Genomic DNA, 18,023 nt, shown 5'->3' on the forward strand with positions numbered 1-18,023 from the left:
TGCGGGGGCAGGGCAGAGGCGCTCCTCACTTCCCAGATGGTGCGCGAGCAAGGCAGAGGTGCTCCTCACTTCCCAGACGACGGTGGGACTGGGCAGAGGCGCTCCTCAATTCCCAGATGGTGGGATTGCCAGGCAGAGGTGTTCCTCACTTCCCAGATGATACGCGGGCAGGGCAGAGGCATTCCTCGTTTCCCAGATGGTGGGGTGGCCAGGCAGAGGCCCTTCTCACTTACCAGACAGTTGGGTTCCGGGCAGAGGCGCTCCTCGCTTCCCAGACGGTGGGCCTGCCCGACAGAGGCGCTCCTGACCTCACAGATGCTGCGGCTGCTGGGCTGGGGCCTCCTTACTTCCCAGACGGTGCAGTGGCTGGGCAGAGGTGCTCTTCACTTCCCAGACTGTGAGGCGGCCGGGTAGAGACGTTCCTCACTTCCCAGGCGAGGCCTAGCGAGGCAGAGGCGCTCCTCACTTCTCAGGCGGTGGGGTGGGAGTGCTGGGCAGAGGTGCTCCTCACCTCCCGGATGGGGCGGTGGCCAGGCAGAGGCGCTCCTCCCTTCCCAGACAGTGGGGTGGCTGGGCAGAGGCGCTCCTCACTTCCCAGATGGTGCAGGGACCAGGCAGAGATGCTCCTCAGGTCTCGATCTCTTGACCTCCTGATCCGCCCGCCTGGGCCTCCCAAAGTGCTGGATTACAGGCGTGAGCCACCACGCCTGCCCTGCCATGTCTTCTTTCTCCTCCCAAGCAGCTGTTTGCATCTCCTGGACATCCCCATGTTCTTATCCATGTTGCCCTGCTGGAGGCGTCCTTCCCCTTGAGAAGCCTGACCCAGCTCCAACAGTGCCTCAGGAGATAGGCAGGGAAGCTTAGCGGATGAGGGAAACTCGTCTCTATCCCACCTCAGTTGCAGGGGAGGGGTCGGTGGCAGCGGCAGCAGTGGTCCTGACAGCTTTCTTTCGCCGGACCCGTGGCCGGCAGCTCTGGGTGGAGAAGAGCTCCTTGATGCAAGAGCTGCGGGATACTTGGGCTGCATGTCCTCCCCCACCATCAGCAAGCCTGGAGAGCTGGGCAGGTGGTCTTTACCCAGCACCTTCAAGGCCGCCTTCTCTGGCCACAGGGAGCAGCCCAGAACTGGGGCAGGGAGCACTGTTGGAACTGGCTCAGGCTTCCCAAAGGGAAGGATGCCTCCAGCAGGGCTGTGTGAACTGGCGACTCCTTGTCCCTTGGAGTAGAAACTCACTGCATGCACCTGGGCCTTGTCAGTCTGGTTCTTTTCTGTCAAGCTCTTGAGGTGGACATTTCCCTCCAAGGGCCTGGGATTGTACCAGGAGGAAGTGAGGTTTCCCTGAGTCTCCAGGGGCCTAGAGGCGGAGGCTGCTTCCCCATTGCTACAGGGGCCCCTTTTCTTGTCCTCCTGCCCCTGGGTCTCTACCTGATCCACCTCCATTTGTTCTTCAGGCTCTTGTTCTGCCCTCACCTCCGTCTTTGGGAGCCTGGCTGGGATCACCCGCTCATCTAATGAAGGAAGCCGGAGGTTAAACTTGCCTCTCATACGAGGGATCCTCACGGGGCTGAGGTGTCCAAACATCATGGTGTTGCAAGCAGACAGCACGGGTTTCTTCCTTGAGGGGGGGCTCCAGCCCAAAGGAGGCAGGACCCTCAGTGGGGTGCCCGTGTTCCCAGGGAGAAAACACAGCCTCCTAGGGGCGACATCCCACCTGGCTGGAAAAGAAGGCCCAAGATGTCGCCGAGGGTTGAAGAGGAATCGGAAACAGCCCAAGATTCCCGGGGCAGGCACAGGTGCAGGAGGCACAGGTGCAGGAGCCACGGGGTGAGCCCGGCCAGCTGGGAGGGCCTCACGGACAAGACGAGCAGGTTGCCGATGGCATGGCGGGGACCTGTGGTGGAACCAGGAACAAAATACGCTTAGAAGAGCACGTTGCCAATCGCGTGGCCAGGACCTGCGGCGGAACCAGGAACAAAATATGCTTAGTGAGTTGCCCATTTTGAGCGAGTTGTGCACAGACGAAACTAAGGGTCAGAAGCGGAGAGGATACTCCTAAGTCACCCACTTCTCTGTGGCCGGGTGCGCACTGGGCACCTGGGAGTTTATGACATCACTATGGGGCTGGTGACAGAACCAGGGTGTGGAGGAGTGAGCAGGAGCCCAGCGAGGGTGCCTACAAGAGGAGTCAAAGGGCAAAAGGCAAGGCCCCTCCACCGGTCCAGCTGGACTCTCTAGCCTCAGGGACGTCCCACTCCTGGGGGCAGGTGTGTGGCCCTGGATGTCCCCCCCCCCTCCTGTGGTGCTGTGGAGGGTGCGGGGCTGATCCGCCAGAGCCCTTCCCACCTGGCATCTGGCCCAGGTGCTGGCTGACACCCAGTGGCCCTGTCTTGGCCGGCCCTGTCCCCCGGGTTACAGGGCCAGAACCTGGAAGCAGAGCGCAGGACCAGCCAGATCCCGCCAGGCTCCCCCGGGGCCTCTCCAGTGCCTCTATGCCGCCTGGAGCCAGGCCCGCCTTCTCCATGGCTGCCGTGGCCTCAAGGGCCACCAGGCTCGCTGCGCAGGCTTCCATGGAGAGGACGCGGTGCCCTGACCTGACTGGATGCTGCCCCTTACCACATCCCTTCCTGGCAGGCAGGGTCTCCACTTCTTTTTACAAATTTGCCTGAGACCCTTCCTTAGGTCATCCAGGTGGTCATGGTCCAGCCAGGCTTTGAACCCAGGTTGTGCGATTCCGCAGCTGGTGCTCTGGCCTGTGTACCTCCTGATCATGGATACAGCATGTATTCTTATTTTTTCCTGTAGTCCGGGGGTACTTAGCATGGCGGCATATCTGTAATAAGCACATGCACACCTAGAAGGAGGTCTTCACTTCAACATATAAGTTGACCATGGCCCACTCTGGGCTCCAGTCCTCTGCAAAGATGTAGGGCAGGGACTACCAGTTGCCAGCACAGCACCATTCCACATTGTTCTTCTGATGGAGGCTTTCAGCCCAGATATTCTTTCTCGTCTGGTGGGTTCTCTCTCGTCTCGTCCAAGTATGTAACGATTATGTTCTAGATCAGCTTTGGTCTATCCTAAAAGAAACTCGCCAGTGGATTATACCATATAGATAAAAGTCAGTTTCTCTTGTCTTCCTAGAATGTGTCTAGAAAGCAAGTACATTATTTACAAGTTAATAGTGGATCAATGTATTGGATTAAAATATGACCAATGTAATTTGGTCATTGTGAGCATGCCAGCTTGGTCCACTCTTCACCACAATTTATGGAACCCTAAATATAACTCTAGATTTTCTTATGCCCAAGAGAAGGACATACTCTTGGGTGTCTGGACTAGGGAACTCCTGACCTCTAGTGATCTGCCCACTTCGCCCTCCCAAAGTGCTAGGATTACAGGCGTGAGCCACTGTGCCCAGCCAAATCATGTGAACTTTCTACATCCCAAGGGCACACAGCCTTCTGGGCCAGCATATAGACATCTGGCAGGGATCCAGGGTCCAGGAGTTAGATGCAATCCTTGAGCTCTAGTACCTTTATATTACCTGATCACAGAAGCTCAGGCCATGCGTGGGCAGGTACTAGGACCAGCACTGTGATGGGTAGGGCCCAGGCCCAGCCTTTCATCATCAAATGAGCACTCAAGGTGAGGGGAGCACCAGCCTTTCATCTGCTGTGGTCAGGGCTGAAGTTCATGCTTCTGGTTGTAGGGGCTGAGTCACCCAGCAGCACTCACTCAGCTTTGGCCTGAAGCCTGATTTTGTAAATAAAATGATAATGGAGGAGACCAGATGCCTACAGTGTCATATTGCTGGAGATGTAACCGATCAAGATCAACATGTTTTGGTTCATTTGGATGATCGACTTAACAGAGAGCTTCCATACCCTCTCAAGGCCTGCATTTTTAATCTATTTAACATTTTTTTTATGCCAGGGTGTGACGTTTTCTTTTTTATAGGGAAATTAAAAAAAAAAAAAAGAATGCACAGGGAGTTAATATGAAATATCGTGTTCTCACCAAGTGAAGGCCAAAAGATTTCATTACAGGATATACAAAGGACGCCTCTGTATAACTTACATAGGGACAAGGGGTGGAAGCATCCAGTTACTGCAAAACACACAGCCAACAGGCGGATCTCAGGAGAGTCTGCACGTGGGCAGGGAGCGCCACTTTCTCACGGCGGAGGGGAGTGACTGTTCTGCCTTTGTTCCATTACATTAAAATGGTCATTTGAATTTTATGAGGCCCCTACATTTGTTGATCTGCAAGTTTCTTTAGGTTTTATTGCTACAAGATATCTATATGCATACATTCTTTACATCTAGTTTTAAGGTTACATATAATTTATATATAATATTTAATAAAAATTAAAATATATAAGATATAATAAAATACATACACACATGAGCAGAGGCAGAGCAACAAGAATAAGCTTTTAAGACACACAATCAGGAGAGAGAAGGGCCCATCAAAGTAAATGGACAAGGGGAAGGGGGCACCTGTAAATAGCGGGCATCCTGCCAGTTCAAAGAATAGAAACCTGCCTGGGGGCTTGGGTCAGCCAGATGAACAGTCAAGCCAGGGAGGGCACAGCTGATGATGACACATGCTGGCTGCTGCTTCTGTCCAGAGGGAAATGTCTCAAATACATTGTGGTTCTGATTGGGCTCATCACCCTCACACCCTCCAACACACACACACATACTTTGAGGTTTTGGGCCTCTGGCTTCCATAAGGAGAGAGCAGCTTAAATTTAACTTTGAGGGGCTGAGCCCTTTCCTCCAGGAGCAATGTCCATTCATGGGGACCACATGTAGAGGGAGACTTGCTGCTTATTTGTTGCCCATCGTACCACCTGTGTGTACCAGTGGGTCTCAGGTGCTCTTTCTGAATGGGGACCCTAATTGTGTTCAGTCGCAGCAGTTGTGGTGCCGTCCCCCATCACACCATCTGTTCTGGAGGAGGATGTTGCAGAGGCGCTGCTCCCTAAACTGGAGGTGCCTTGAGAAGCCCTGATGGGAAGGCTCGGAAAAACAGGGCACTGGGCACAGAGGCTTTTCATTGCTGGCCATCGGGGGCCCCAAGTGTGGGCTGGGGGGGGGGGGGGCTGGAGAATATGAATGTAGCCGGGCAGATGTAGGCCGACGTCTTTCCAGGGTGCCTCTGCTGTGCACTGAATTCGGGAAATTAAGAGTGCTCACTCTGGAGCTTGGTGAAGATCTGAAAATCACAGCATTAGTAGCAGGAGTCATGTCCATAGCAAAGAGCTGAGGGCCTAAAGGAGGCTGCAAGGTCAGGTGGTCAGATGCCTTTGCTGTGATGGTGGAAATGGCTGCTGTGGAATTCATCTGCTGATGGGTGATAGCAGCGATCCGGGGGGAAGGGGCTGGGAGAGGAGTCAGGGAGGAAAGAGGAGGAGACAACGCACACATACGGGTGTAGGAGGCTCCCTTCTGAAGGGAGGCTGGAAGGAGAAAGATGTGGGGCTAGGAGGTGTGCGGCAGGGGTGAGAGGTCAGAGGTGCTAAAGCTGCAAACGAGTGAGGGCAGCCTCCTTTCTCATTAGGTGGAACCCCCAAAATGGGGGCAAGGTCAGTGGGAAGAGCCAGGGAAGAGTTTGGAATTATGGATATCAAATTTCACTCAATTCTTGGTGTGGGAGAAGGTGGAGGGACAGGCAGGGTGAGGGGCCCAGCAGCCACGTGGGCCAAGTCAGAGGGAGGAGGAGGAGCTGGGATCTATGAAGTGTAGGTGGCCGGGGGCAGGGAGTCTCAGCAGGTGTGGAGACAGCAGGGGCAGGCTGAGTGGCACTGCAGTTTGCCATGTCTTACTTTTTTTTTTTTTTTTTGAGACGGAGTCTCGCTCTGTGGCCAAGCTGGAGTGCACTGGCACGATCTTGGCTCATTGCAACGTCCACCTCCCAGGTTCAAGCCATTCTCCTGCCTCAGCCTCCTGAGTACCTGGGACTACAGGTGGGAGCCACCACGCCCAGCTAAGTTTTGTATTTTCAGTAGAGACGGTGTTTCACCATGTTGGCCAGGATGGTCTCCATCTCTCGTTTTTTTTTTTTTTTTTTTAAATTAAAAAGTAAACTTTAGCCGGGTATGGTGGCTCAAGCCTGTAATCCCAGCACTTTGGGAGGCCGAGGCGGGTGGATCACGAGATCAGGAGATTGAGACCAGCCTGACCAACATGGTGAAACCCCGTATCTACTGAAGGAACAACAAAAAAAAATTATCCTGTCATGGTGGCGCGGGCCTGCAATCCCAGCTACTCAGGAGGCTGAGGCAGGAGAATCGCTTGAACCCCGAGGGCGGAGGTTGCAGTGAGCCCAGATCACGCCATTGCACTCCAGCCTGGGCGACAGAGCGAGACTCCGTCTAAAAATAAATGAATGAATGAATGAATGAATAAATAAATAAATAAATGTAAACTTTAATGTCGAAAATGCAAACTTGGGGAGGGCAGAAAGATCACACACAAGGCTGTCACGTCACACTTGGAGGGTTGCACAGCCACCGGGCAGAGGCGCCCCTCACTTCTCAGATGGTGGGGCAGCCGGGCACAGGCGCTTCTGACCTCCCAGACATGGCTGCTGCTGGGCAGAGGCGCTCCTCACTTCCCAGACAAAGTGGCTGCTGGGCAGAGGTGCTCCTCACTTCCCAGTGGGGCGGTGGCAGGGCAGAGGCGCTCCTCACTTCGCAGACGGTGCGGGGGCAGCGCAGAGGCGCTCCTCACTTCCCATATGGTGGGATTGCCGGACAGAGGCGCTCCTCACTTCCCAGATGGTGGGATTGCGGGGCAGCGGCGCTCCTCACTTCCCAGACGGTAGGGGGGCAGGGCAGAGACGCTCCTCACTTACCAGACTGTGCGGGAGCAGGGCAGAGGCGCTCCTCACTTCCCAGATGGTCGGATTGGGCAAAGGCGCTCCTTGCTGCGCAGACGGTGCAGGGGCAGGGCAGAGGCGCTCCTCACTTCGCAGAGGGTGGGATTGGGCAGAGGCGCTCCTCACTTCACAGACCTTGCGGGGGCAGGGCAGAGGCGCTCCTCACTTCCCAGATGGTGCGCGAGCAAGGCAGAGGTGCTCCTCACTTCCCAGACGACGGTGGGACTGGGCAGAGGCGCTCCTCAATTCCCAGGTGGCGGGATTGCCAGGCAGAGGTGTTCCTCACTTCCCAGATGATACGCGGGCAGGGCAGAGGCATTCCTCGTTTCCCAGATGGTGGGGTGGCCAGGCAGAGGCCCTTCTCACTTACCAGACAGTTGGGTTCCGGGCAGAGGCGCTCCTCGCTTCCCAGACGGTGGGCCTGCCCGACAGAGGCGCTCCTGACCTCACAGATGCTGCGGCTGCTGGGCTGGGGCCTCCTTACTTCCCAGACGGTGCAGTGGCTGGGCAGAGGTGCTCTTCACTTCCCAGACTGTGAGGCGGCCGGGTAGAGACGTTCCTCACTTCCCAGGCGAGGCCTAGCGAGGCAGAGGCGCTCCTCACTTCTCAGGCGGTGGGGTGGGAGTGCTGGGCAGAGGTGCTCCTCACCTCCCGGATGGGGCGGTGGCCAGGCAGAGGCGCTCCTCCCTTCCCAGACAGTGGGGTGGCTGGGCAGAGGCGCTCCTCACTTCCCAGATGGTGCAGGGACCAGGCAGAGATGCTCCTCAGGTCTCGATCTCTTGACCTCCTGATCCGCCCGCCTGGGCCTCCCAAAGTGCTGGATTACAGGCGTGAGCCACCACGCCTGCCCTGCCATGTCTTCTTTCTCCTCCCAAGCAGCTGTTTGCATCTCCTGGACATCCCCATGTTCTTATCCATGTTGCCCTGCTGGAGGCGTCCTTCCCCTTGAGAAGCCTGACCCAGCTCCAACAGTGCCTCAGGAGATAGGCAGGGAAGCTTAGCGGATGAGGGAAACTCGTCTCTATCCCACCTCAGTTGCAGGGGAGGGGTCGGTGGCAGCGGCAGCAGTGGTCCTGACAGCTTTCTTTCGCCGGACCCGTGGCCGGCAGCTCTGGGTGGAGAAGAGCTCCTTGATGCAAGAGCTGCGGGATACTTGGGCTGCATGTCCTCCCCCACCATCAGCAAGCCTGGAGAGCTGGGCAGGTGGTCTTTACCCAGCACCTTCAAGGCCGCCTTCTCTGGCCACAGGGAGCAGCCCAGAACTGGGGCAGGGAGCACTGTTGGAACTGGCTCAGGCTTCCCAAAGGGAAGGATGCCTCCAGCAGGGCTGTGTGAACTGGCGACTCCTTGTCCCTTGGAGTAGAAACTCACTGCATGCACCTGGGCCTTGTCAGTCTGGTTCTTTTCTGTCAAGCTCTTGAGGTGGACATTTCCCTCCAAGGGCCTGGGATTGTACCAGGAGGAAGTGAGGTTTCCCTGAGTCTCCAGGGGCCTAGAGGTGGAGGCTGCTTCCCCATTGCTACAGGGGCCCCTTTTCTTGTCCTCCTGCCCCTGGGTCTCTACCTGATCCACCTCCATTTGTTCTTCAGGCTCTTGTTCTGCCCTCACCTCCGTCTTTGGGAGCCTGGCTGGGATCACCCGCTCATCTAATGAAGGAAGCCGGAGGTTAAACTTGCCTCTCATACGAGGGATCCTCACGGGGCTGAGGTGTCCAAACATCATGGTGTTGCAAGCAGACAGCATGGGTTTCTTCCTTGAGGGGGGGCTCCAGCCCAAAGGAGGCAGGACCCTCAGTGGGGTGCCCGTGTTCCCAGGGAGAAAACACAGCCTCCTAGGGGCGACATCCCACCTGGCTGGAAAAGAAGGCCCAAGATGTCGCCGAGGGTTGAAGAGGAATCGGAAACAGCCCAAGATTCCCGGGGCAGGCACAGGTGCAGGAGGCACAGGTGCAGGAGCCACGGGGTGAGCCCGGCCAGCTGGGAGGGCCTCACGGACAAGACGAGCAGGTTGCCGATGGCATGGCGGGGACCTGTGGTGGAACCAGGAACAAAATACGCTTAGAAGAGCACGTTGCCAATCGCGTGGCCAGGACCTGCGGCGGAACCAGGAACAAAATATGTTTAGTGAGTTGCCCATTTTGAGCGAGTTGTGCACAGACGAAACTAAGGGTCAGAAGCGGAGAGGATACTCCTAAGTCACCCACTTCTCTGTGGCCGGGTGCGCACTGGGCACCTGGGAGTTTATGACATCACTATGGGCCTGGTGACAGAACCAGGGTGTGGAGAAGTGAGCAGGAGCCCAGCGAGGGTGCCTACAAGAGGAGTCAAAGGGCAAAAGGCAAGGCCCCTCCACCGGTCCAGCTGGACTCTCTAGCCTCAGGGACGTCCCACTCCTGGGGGCAGGTGTGTGGCCCTGGATGTCCCCCCCCACCTCCTGTGGTGCTGTGGAGGGTGCGGGGCTGATCCGCCAGAGCCCTTCCCACCTGGCATCTGGCCCAGGTGCTGGCTGACACCTAGTGGCCCTGTCTTGGCCGGCCCTGTCCCCCGGGTTACAGGGCCAGAACCTGGAAGCAGAGCGCAGGACCAGCCAGATCCCGCCAGGCTCCCCCGGGGCCTCTCCAGTGCCTCTATGCCGCCTGGAGCCAGGCCCGCCTTCTCCATGGCTGCCGTGGCCTCAAGGGCCACCAGGCTCGCTGCGCAGGCTTCCATGGAAAGGACGCGGTGCCCTGACCTGACTGGATGCTGCCCCTTACCACATCCCTTCCTGGCAGGCAGGGTCTCCACTTCTTTTTACAAATTTGCCTGAGACCCTTCCTTAGGTCATCCAGGTGGTCATGGTCCAGCCAGGCTTTGAACCCAGGTTGTGCGATTCCGCAGCTGGTGCTCTGGCCTGTGTACCTCCTGATCATGGATACAGCATGTATTCTTATTTTTTCCTGTAGTCCGGGGGTACTTAGCATGGCGGCATATCTGTAATAAGCACATGCACACCTAGAAGGAGGTCTTCACTTCAACATATAAGTTGACCATGGCCCACTCTGGGCTCCAGTCCTCTGCAAAGATGTAGGGCAGGGACTACCAGTTGCCAGCACAGCACCATTCCACATTGTTCTTCTGATGGAGGCTTTCAGCCCAGATATTCTTTCTCGTCTGGTGGGTTCTCTCTCGTCTCGTCCAAGTATGTAACGATTATGTTCTAGATCAGCTTTGGTCTATCCTAAAAGAAACTCGCCAGTGGATTATACCATATAGATAAAAGTCAGTTTCTCTTGTCTTCCTAGAATGTGTCTAGAAAGCAAGTACATTATTTACAAGTTAATAGTGGATCAATGTATTGGATTAAAATATGACCAATGTAATTTGGTCATTGTGAGCATGCCAGCTTGGTCCACTCTTCACCACAATTTATGGAACCCTAAATATAACTCTAGATTTTCTTATGCCCAAGAGAAGGACATACTCTTGGGTGTCTGGACTAGGGAACTCCTGACCTCTAGTGATCTGCCCACTTCGCCCTCCCAAAGTGCTAGGATTACAGGCGTGAGCCACTGTGCCCAGCCAAATCATGTGAACTTTCTACATCCCAAGGGCACACAGCCTTCTGGGCCAGCATATAGACATCTGGCAGGGATCCAGGGTCCAGGAGTTAGATGCAATCCTTGAGCTCTAGTACCTTTATATTACCTGATCACAGAAGCTCAGGCCATGCGTGGGCAGGTACTAGGACCAGCACTGTGATGGGTAGGGCCCAGGCCCAGCCTTTCATCATCAAATGAGCACTCAAGGTGAGGGGAGCACCAGCCTTTCATCTGCTGTGGTCAGGGCTGAAGTTCATGCTTCTGGTTGTAGGGGCTGAGTCACCCAGCAGCACTCACTCAGCTTTGGCCTGAAGCCTGATTTTGTAAATAAAATGATAATGGAGGAGACCAGATGCCTACAGTGTCATATTGCTGGAGATGTAACCGATCAAGATCAACATGTTTTGGTTCATTTGGATGATCGACTTAACAGAGAGCTTCCATACCCTCTCAAGGCCTGCATTTTTAATCTATTTAACATTTTTTTTATGCCAGGGTGTGACGTTTTCTTTTTTATAGGGAAATTAAAAAAAAAAAAAAGAATGCACAGGGAGTTAATATGAAATATCGTGTTCTCACCAAGTGAAGGCCAAAAGATTTCATTACAGGATATACAAAGGACGCCTCTGTATAACTTACATAGGGACAAGGGGTGGAAGCATCCAGTTACTGCAAAACACACAGCCAACAGGCGGATCTCAGGAGAGTCTGCACGTGGGCAGGGAGCGCCACTTTCTCACGGCGGAGGGGAGTGACTGTTCTGCCTTTGTTCCATTACATTAAAATGGTCATTTGAATTTTATGAGGCCCCTACATTTGTTGATCTGCAAGTTTCTTTAGGTTTTATTGCTACAAGATATCTATATGCATACATTCTTTACATCTAGTTTTAAGGTTACATATAATTTATATATAATATTTAATAAAAATTAAAATATATAAGATATAATAAAATACATACACACATGAGCAGAGGCAGAGCAACAAGAATAAGCTTTTAAGACACACAATCAGGAGAGAGAAGGGCCCATCAAAGTAAATGGACAAGGGGAAGGGGGCACCTGTAAATAGCGGGCATCCTGCCAGTTCAAAGAATAGAAACCTGCCTGGGGGCTTGGGTCAGCCAGATGAACAGTCAAGCCAGGGAGGGCACAGCTGATGATGACACATGCTGGCTGCTGCTTCTGTCCAGAGGGAAATGTCTCAAATACATTGTGGTTCTGATTGGGCTCATCACCCTCACACCCTCCAACACACACACACATACTTTGAGGTTTTGGGCCTCTGGCTTCCATAAGGAGAGAGCAGCTTAAATTTAACTTTGAGGGGCTGAGCCCTTTCCTCCAGGAGCAATGTCCATTCATGGGGACCACATGTAGAGGGAGACTTGCTGCTTATTTGTTGCCCATCGTACCACCTGTGTGTACCAGTGGGTCTCAGGTGCTCTTTCTGAATGGGGACCCTAATTGTGTTCAGTCGCAGCAGTTGTGGTGCCGTCCCCCATCACACCATCTGTTCTGGAGGAGGATGTTGCAGAGGCGCTGCTCCCTAAACTGGAGGTGCCTTGAGAAGCCCTGATGGGAAGGCTCGGAAAAACAGGGCACTGGGCACAGAGGCTTTTCATTGCTGGCCATCGGGGGCCCCAAGTGTGGGCTGGGGGGGGGGGGGCTGGAGAATATGAATGTAGCCGGGCAGACGTAGGCCGACGTCTTTCCAGGGTGCCTCTGCTGTGCACTGAATTCGGGAAATTAAGAGTGCTCACTCTGGAGCTTGGTGAAGATCTGAAAATCACAGCATTAGTAGCAGGAGTCATGTCCATAGCAAAGAGCTGAGGGCCTAAAGGAGGCTGCAAGGTCAGGTGGTCAGATGCCTTTGCTGTGATGGTGGAAATGGCTGCTGTGGAATTCATCTGCTGATGGGTGATAGCAGCGATCCGGGGGGAAGGGGCTGGGAGAGGAGTCAGGGAGGAAAGAGGAGGAGACAACGCACACATACGGGTGTAGGAGGCTCCCTTCTGAAGGGAGGCTGGAAGGAGAAAGATGTGGGGCTAGGAGGTGTGCGGCAGGGGTGAGAGGTCAGAGGTGCTAAAGCTGCAAACGAGTGAGGGCAGCCTCCTTTCTCATTAGGTGGAACCCCCAAAATGGGGGCAAGGTCAGTGGGAAGAGCCAGGGAAGAGTTTGGAATTATGGATATCAAATTTCACTCAATTCTTGGTGTGGGAGAAGGTGGAGGGACAGGCAGGGTGAGGGGCCCAGCAGCCACGTGGGCCAAGTCAGAGGGAGGAGGAGGAGCTGGGATCTATGAAGTGTAGGTGGCCGGGGGCAGGGAGTCTCAGCAGGTGTGGAGACAGCAGGGGCAGGCTGAGTGGCACTGCAGTTTGCCATGTCTTACTTTTTTTTTTTTTTTTTGAGACGGAGTCTCGCTCTGTGGCCAAGCTGGAGTGCACTGGCACGATCTTGGCTCATTGCAACGTCCACCTCCCAGGTTCAAGCCATTCTCCTGCCTCAGCCTCCTGAGTACCTGGGACTACAGGTGGGAGCCACCACGCCCAGCTAAGTTTTGTATTTTCAGTAGAGACGGTGTTTCACCATGTTGGCCAGGATGGTCTCCATCTCTCGTTTTTTTTTTTTTTTTTTTAAATTAAAAAGTAAACTTTAGCCGGGTATGGTGGCTCAAGCCTGTAATCCCAGCACTTTGGGAGGCCGAGGCGGGTGGATCACGAGATCAGGAGATTGAGACCAGCCTGACCAACATGGTGAAACCCCGTATCTACTGAAGGAACAACAAAAAAAAATTATCCTGTCATGGTGGCGCGGGCCTGCAATCCCAGCTACTCAGGAGGCTGAGGCAGGAGAATCGCTTGAACCCCGAGGGCGGAGGTTGCAGTGAGCCCAGATCACGCCATTGCACTCCAGCCTGGGCGACAGAGCGAGACTCCGTCTAAAAATAAATGAATGAATGAATGAATGAATAAATAAATAAATAAATGTAAACTTTAATGTCGAAAATGCAAACTTGGGGAGGGCAGAAAGATCACACACAAGGCTGTCACGTCACACTTGGAGGGTTGCACAGCCACCGGGCAGAGGCGCCCCTCACTTCTCAGATGGTGGGGCAGCCGGGCACAGGCGCTTCTGACCTCCCAGACATGGCTGCTGCTGGGCAGAGGCGCTCCTCACTTCCCAGACAAAGTGGCTGCTGGGCAGAGGTGCTCCTCACTTCCCAGTGGGGCGGTGGCAGGGCAGAGGCGCTCCTCACTTCGCAGACGGTGCGGGGGCAGCGCAGAGGCGCTCCTCACTTCCCATATGGTGGGATTGCCGGACAGAGGCGCTCCTCACTTCCCAGATGGTGGGATTGCGGGGCAGCGGCGCTCCTCACTTCCCAGACGGTAGGGGGGCAGGGCAGAGACGCTCCTCACTTACCAGACTGTGCGGGAGCAGGGCAGAGGCGCTCCTCACTTCCCAGATGGTCGGATTGGGCAAAGGCGCTCCTTGCTGCGCAGACGGTGCAGGGGCAGGGCAGAGGCGCTCCTCACTTCGCAGAGGGTGGGATTGGGCAGAGGCGCTCCTCACTTCACAGACCTTGCGGGGGCAGGGCAGAGGCGCTCCTCACTTCCCAGATGGTGCGCGAGCAAGGCAGAGGTGCTCCTCACTTCCCAGACGACGGTGGGACTGGGCAGAGGCGCTCCTCAATTCCCAGATGGTGGGATTGCCAGGCAGAGGTGTTCCTCACTTCCCAGATGATACGCGGGCAGGGCAGAGGCATTCCTCGTTTCCCAGATGGTGGGGTGGCCAGGCAGAGGCCCTTCTCACTTACCAGACAGTTGGGTTCCGGGCAGAGGCGCTCCTCGCTTCCCAGACGGTGGGCCTGCCCGACAGAGGCGCTCCTGACCTCACAGATGCTGCGGCTGCTGGGCTGGGGCCTCCTTACTTCCCAGACGGTGCAGTGGCTGGGCAGAGGTGCTCTTCACTTCCCAGACTGTGAGGCGGCCGGGTAGAGACGTTCCTCACTTCCCAGGCGAGGCCTAGCGAGGCAGAGGCGCTCCTCACTTCTCAGGCGGTGGGGTGGGAGTGCTGGGCAGAGGTGCTCCTCACCTCCCGGATGGGGCGGTGGCCAGGCAGAGGCGCTCCTCCCTTCCCAGACAGTGGGGTGGCTGGGCAGAGGCGCTCCTCACTTCCCAGATGGTGCAGGGACCAGGCAGAGATGCTCCTCAGGTCTCGATCTCTTGACCTCCTGATCCGCCCGCCTGGGCCTCCCAAAGTGCTGGATTACAGGCGTGAGCCACCACGCCTGCCCTGCCATGTCTTCTTTCTCCTCCCAAGCAGCTGTTTGCATCTCCTGGACATCCCCATGTTCTTATCCATGTTGCCCTGCTGGAGGCGTCCTTCCCCTTGAGAAGCCTGACCCAGCTCCAACAGTGCCTCAGGAGATAGGCAGGGAAGCTTAGCGGATGAGGGAAACTCGTCTCTATCCCACCTCAGTTGCAGGGGAGGGGTCGGTGGCAGCGGCAGCAGTGGTCCTGACAGCTTTCTTTCGCCGGACCCGTGGCCGGCAGCTCTGGGTGGAGAAGAGCTCCTTGATGCAAGAGCTGCGGGATACTTGGGCTGCATGTCCTCCCCCACCATCAGCAAGCCTGGAGAGCTGGGCAGGTGGTCTTTACCCAGCACCTTCAAGGCCGCCTTCTCTGGCCACAGGGAGCAGCCCAGAACTGGGGCAGGGAGCACTGTTGGAACTGGCTCAGGCTTCCCAAAGGGAAGGATGCCTCCAGCAGGGCTGTGTGAACTGGCGACTCCTTGTCCCTTGGAGTAGAAACTCACTGCATGCACCTGGGCCTTGTCAGTCTGGTTCTTTTCTGTCAAGCTCTTGAGGTGGACATTTCCCTCCAAGGGCCTGGGATTGTACCAGGAGGAAGTGAGGTTTCCCTGAGTCTCCAGGGGCCTAGAGGCGGAGGCTGCTTCCCCATTGCTACAGGGGCCCCTTTTCTTGTCCTCCTGCCCCTGGGTCTCTACCTGATCCACCTCCATTTGTTCTTCAGGCTCTTGTTCTGCCCTCACCTCCGTCTTTGGGAGCCTGGCTGGGATCACCCGCTCATCTAATGAAGGAAGCCGGAGGTTAAACTTGCCTCTCATACGAGGGATCCTCACGGGGCTGAGGTGTCCAAACATCATGGTGTTGCAAGCAGACAGCATGGGTTTCTTCCTTGAGGGGGGGCTCCAGCCCAAAGGAGGCAGGACCCTCAGTGGGGTGCCCGTGTTCCCAGGGAGAAAACACAGCCTCCTAGGGGCGACATCCCACCTGGCTGGAAAAGAAGGCCCAAGATGTCGCCGAGGGTTGAAGAGGAATCGGAAACAGCCCAAGATTCCCGGGGCAGGCACAGGTGCAGGAGGCACAGGTGCAGGAGCCACGGGGTGAGCCCGGCCAGCTGGGAAGGCCTCACGGACAAGACGAGCAGGTTGCCGATGGCATGGCGGGGACCTGTGGTGGAACCAGGAACAAAATACGCTTAGAAGAGCACGTTGCCAATCGCGTGGCCAGGACCTGCGGCGGAACCAGGAACAAAATATGTTTAGTGAGTTGCCCATTTTGAGCGAGTTGTGCACAGACGAAACTAAGGGTCAGAAGCGGAGAGGATACTCCTAAGTCACCCACTTCTCTGTGGCCGGGTGCGCACTGGGCACCTGGGAGTTTATGACATCACTATGGGCCTGGTGACAGAACCAGGGTGTGGAGAAGTGAGCAGGAGCCCAGCGAGGGTGCCTACAAGAGGAGTCAAAGGGCAAAAGGCAAGGCCCCTCCACCGGTCCAGCTGGACTCTCTAGCCTCAGGGACGTCCCACTCCTGGGGGCAGGTGTGTGGCCCTGGATGTCCCCCCCCACCTCCTGTGGTGCTGTGGAGGGTGCGGGGCTGATCCGCCAGAGCCCTTCCCACCTGGCATCTGGCCCAGGTGCTGGCTGACACCTAGTGGCCCTGTCTTGGCCGGCCCTGTCCCCCGGGTTACAGGGCCAGAACCTGGAAGCAGAGCGCAGGACCAGCCAGATCCCGCCAGGCTCCCCCGGGGCCTCTCCAGTGCCTCTATGCCGCCTGGAGCCAGGCCCGCCTTCTCCATGGCTGCCGTGGCCTCAAGGGCCACCAGGCTCGCTGCGCAGGCTTCCATGGAGAGGACGCGGTGCCCTGACCTGACTGGATGCTGCCCCTTACCACATCCCTTCCTGGCAGGCAGGGTCTCCACTTCTTTTTACAAATTTGCCTGAGACCCTTCCTTAGGTCATCCAGGTGGTCATGGTCCAGCCAGGCTTTGAACCCAGGTTGTGCGATTCCGCAGCTGGTGCTCTGGCCTGTGTACCTCCTGATCATGGATACAGCATGTATTCTTATTTTTTCCTGTAGTCCGGGGGTACTTAGCATGGCGGCATATCTGTAATAAGCACATGCACACCTAGAAGGAGGTCTTCACTTCAACATATAAGTTGACCATGGCCCACTCTGGGCTCCAGTCCTCTGCAAAGATGTAGGGCAGGGACTACCAGTTGCCAGCACAGCACCATTCCACATTGTTCTTCTGATGGAGGCTTTCAGCCCAGATATTCTTTCTCGTCTGGTGGGTTCTCTCTCGTCTCGTCCAAGTATGTAACGATTATGTTCTAGATCAGCTTTGGTCTATCCTAAAAGAAACTCGCCAGTGGATTATACCATATAGATAAAAGTCAGTTTCTCTTGTCTTCCTAGAATGTGTCTAGAAAGCAAGTACATTATTTACAAGTTAATAGTGGATCAATGTATTGGATTAAAATATGACCAATGTAATTTGGTCATTGTGAGCATGCCAGCTTGGTCCACTCTTCACCACAATTTATGGAACCCTAAATATAACTCTAGATTTTCTTATGCCCAAGAGAAGGACATACTCTTGGGTGTCTGGACTAGGGAACTCCTGACCTCTAGTGATCTGCCCACTTCGCCCTCCCAAAGTGCTAGGATTACAGGCGTGAGCCACTGTGCCCAGCCAAATCATGTGAACTTTCTACATCCCAAGGGCACACAGCCTTCTGGGCCAGCATATAGACATCTGGCAGGGATCCAGGGTCCAGGAGTTAGATGCAATCCTTGAGCTCTAGTACCTTTATATTACCTGATCACAGAAGCTCAGGCCATGCGTGGGCAGGTACTAGGACCAGCACTGTGATGGGTAGGGCCCAGGCCCAGCCTTTCTCCATCAAATGAGCACTCAAGGTGAGGGGAGCACCAGCCTTTCATCTGCTGTGGTCAGGGCTGAAGTTCATGCTTCTGGTTGTAGGGGCTGAGTCACCCAGCAGCACTCACTCAGCTTTGGCCTGAAGCCTGATTTTGTAAATAAAATGATAATGGAGGAGACCAGATGCCTACAGTGTCATATTGCTGGAGATGTAACCGATCAAGATCAACATGTTTTGGTTCATTTGGATGATCGACTTAACAGAGAGCTTCCATACCCTCTCAAGGCCTGCATTTTTAATCTATTTAACATTTTTTTTATGCCAGGGTGTGACGTTTTCTTTTTTATAGGGAAATTAAAAAAAAAAA

The 18,023-nt window shown here is 55.3% G+C and overlaps 1 protein-coding gene across 1 annotated transcript; it reads right to left on the reverse strand.

Moving 5' to 3' along the window:
* Positions 1–768: 768 nt before the first annotated feature.
* On the reverse strand, positions 769–1,817 carry LOC134759783 (putative UPF0607 protein). The gene is made up of 2 exons (XM_063714273.1): positions 1,427–1,817; positions 769–974 (listed from the first exon to the last, which is right to left on the reverse strand). The coding sequence occupies exons 1-2, from the start codon at positions 1,583–1,585 to the stop codon at positions 885–887; spliced, it is 249 nt and encodes an 82-aa protein (XP_063570343.1). The 5' UTR covers positions 1,586–1,817; the 3' UTR covers positions 769–884.
* Between the last annotated feature and the right edge of the window lie 16,206 nt (positions 1,818–18,023).

The sequence above is a fragment of the Pongo abelii genome, chromosome 13 (genome assembly GCF_028885655.2).
Source record: "Pongo abelii isolate AG06213 chromosome 13, NHGRI_mPonAbe1-v2.0_pri, whole genome shotgun sequence".
In the NCBI taxonomy this organism is placed as follows: Eukaryota; Metazoa; Chordata; class Mammalia; order Primates; family Hominidae; genus Pongo; species Pongo abelii.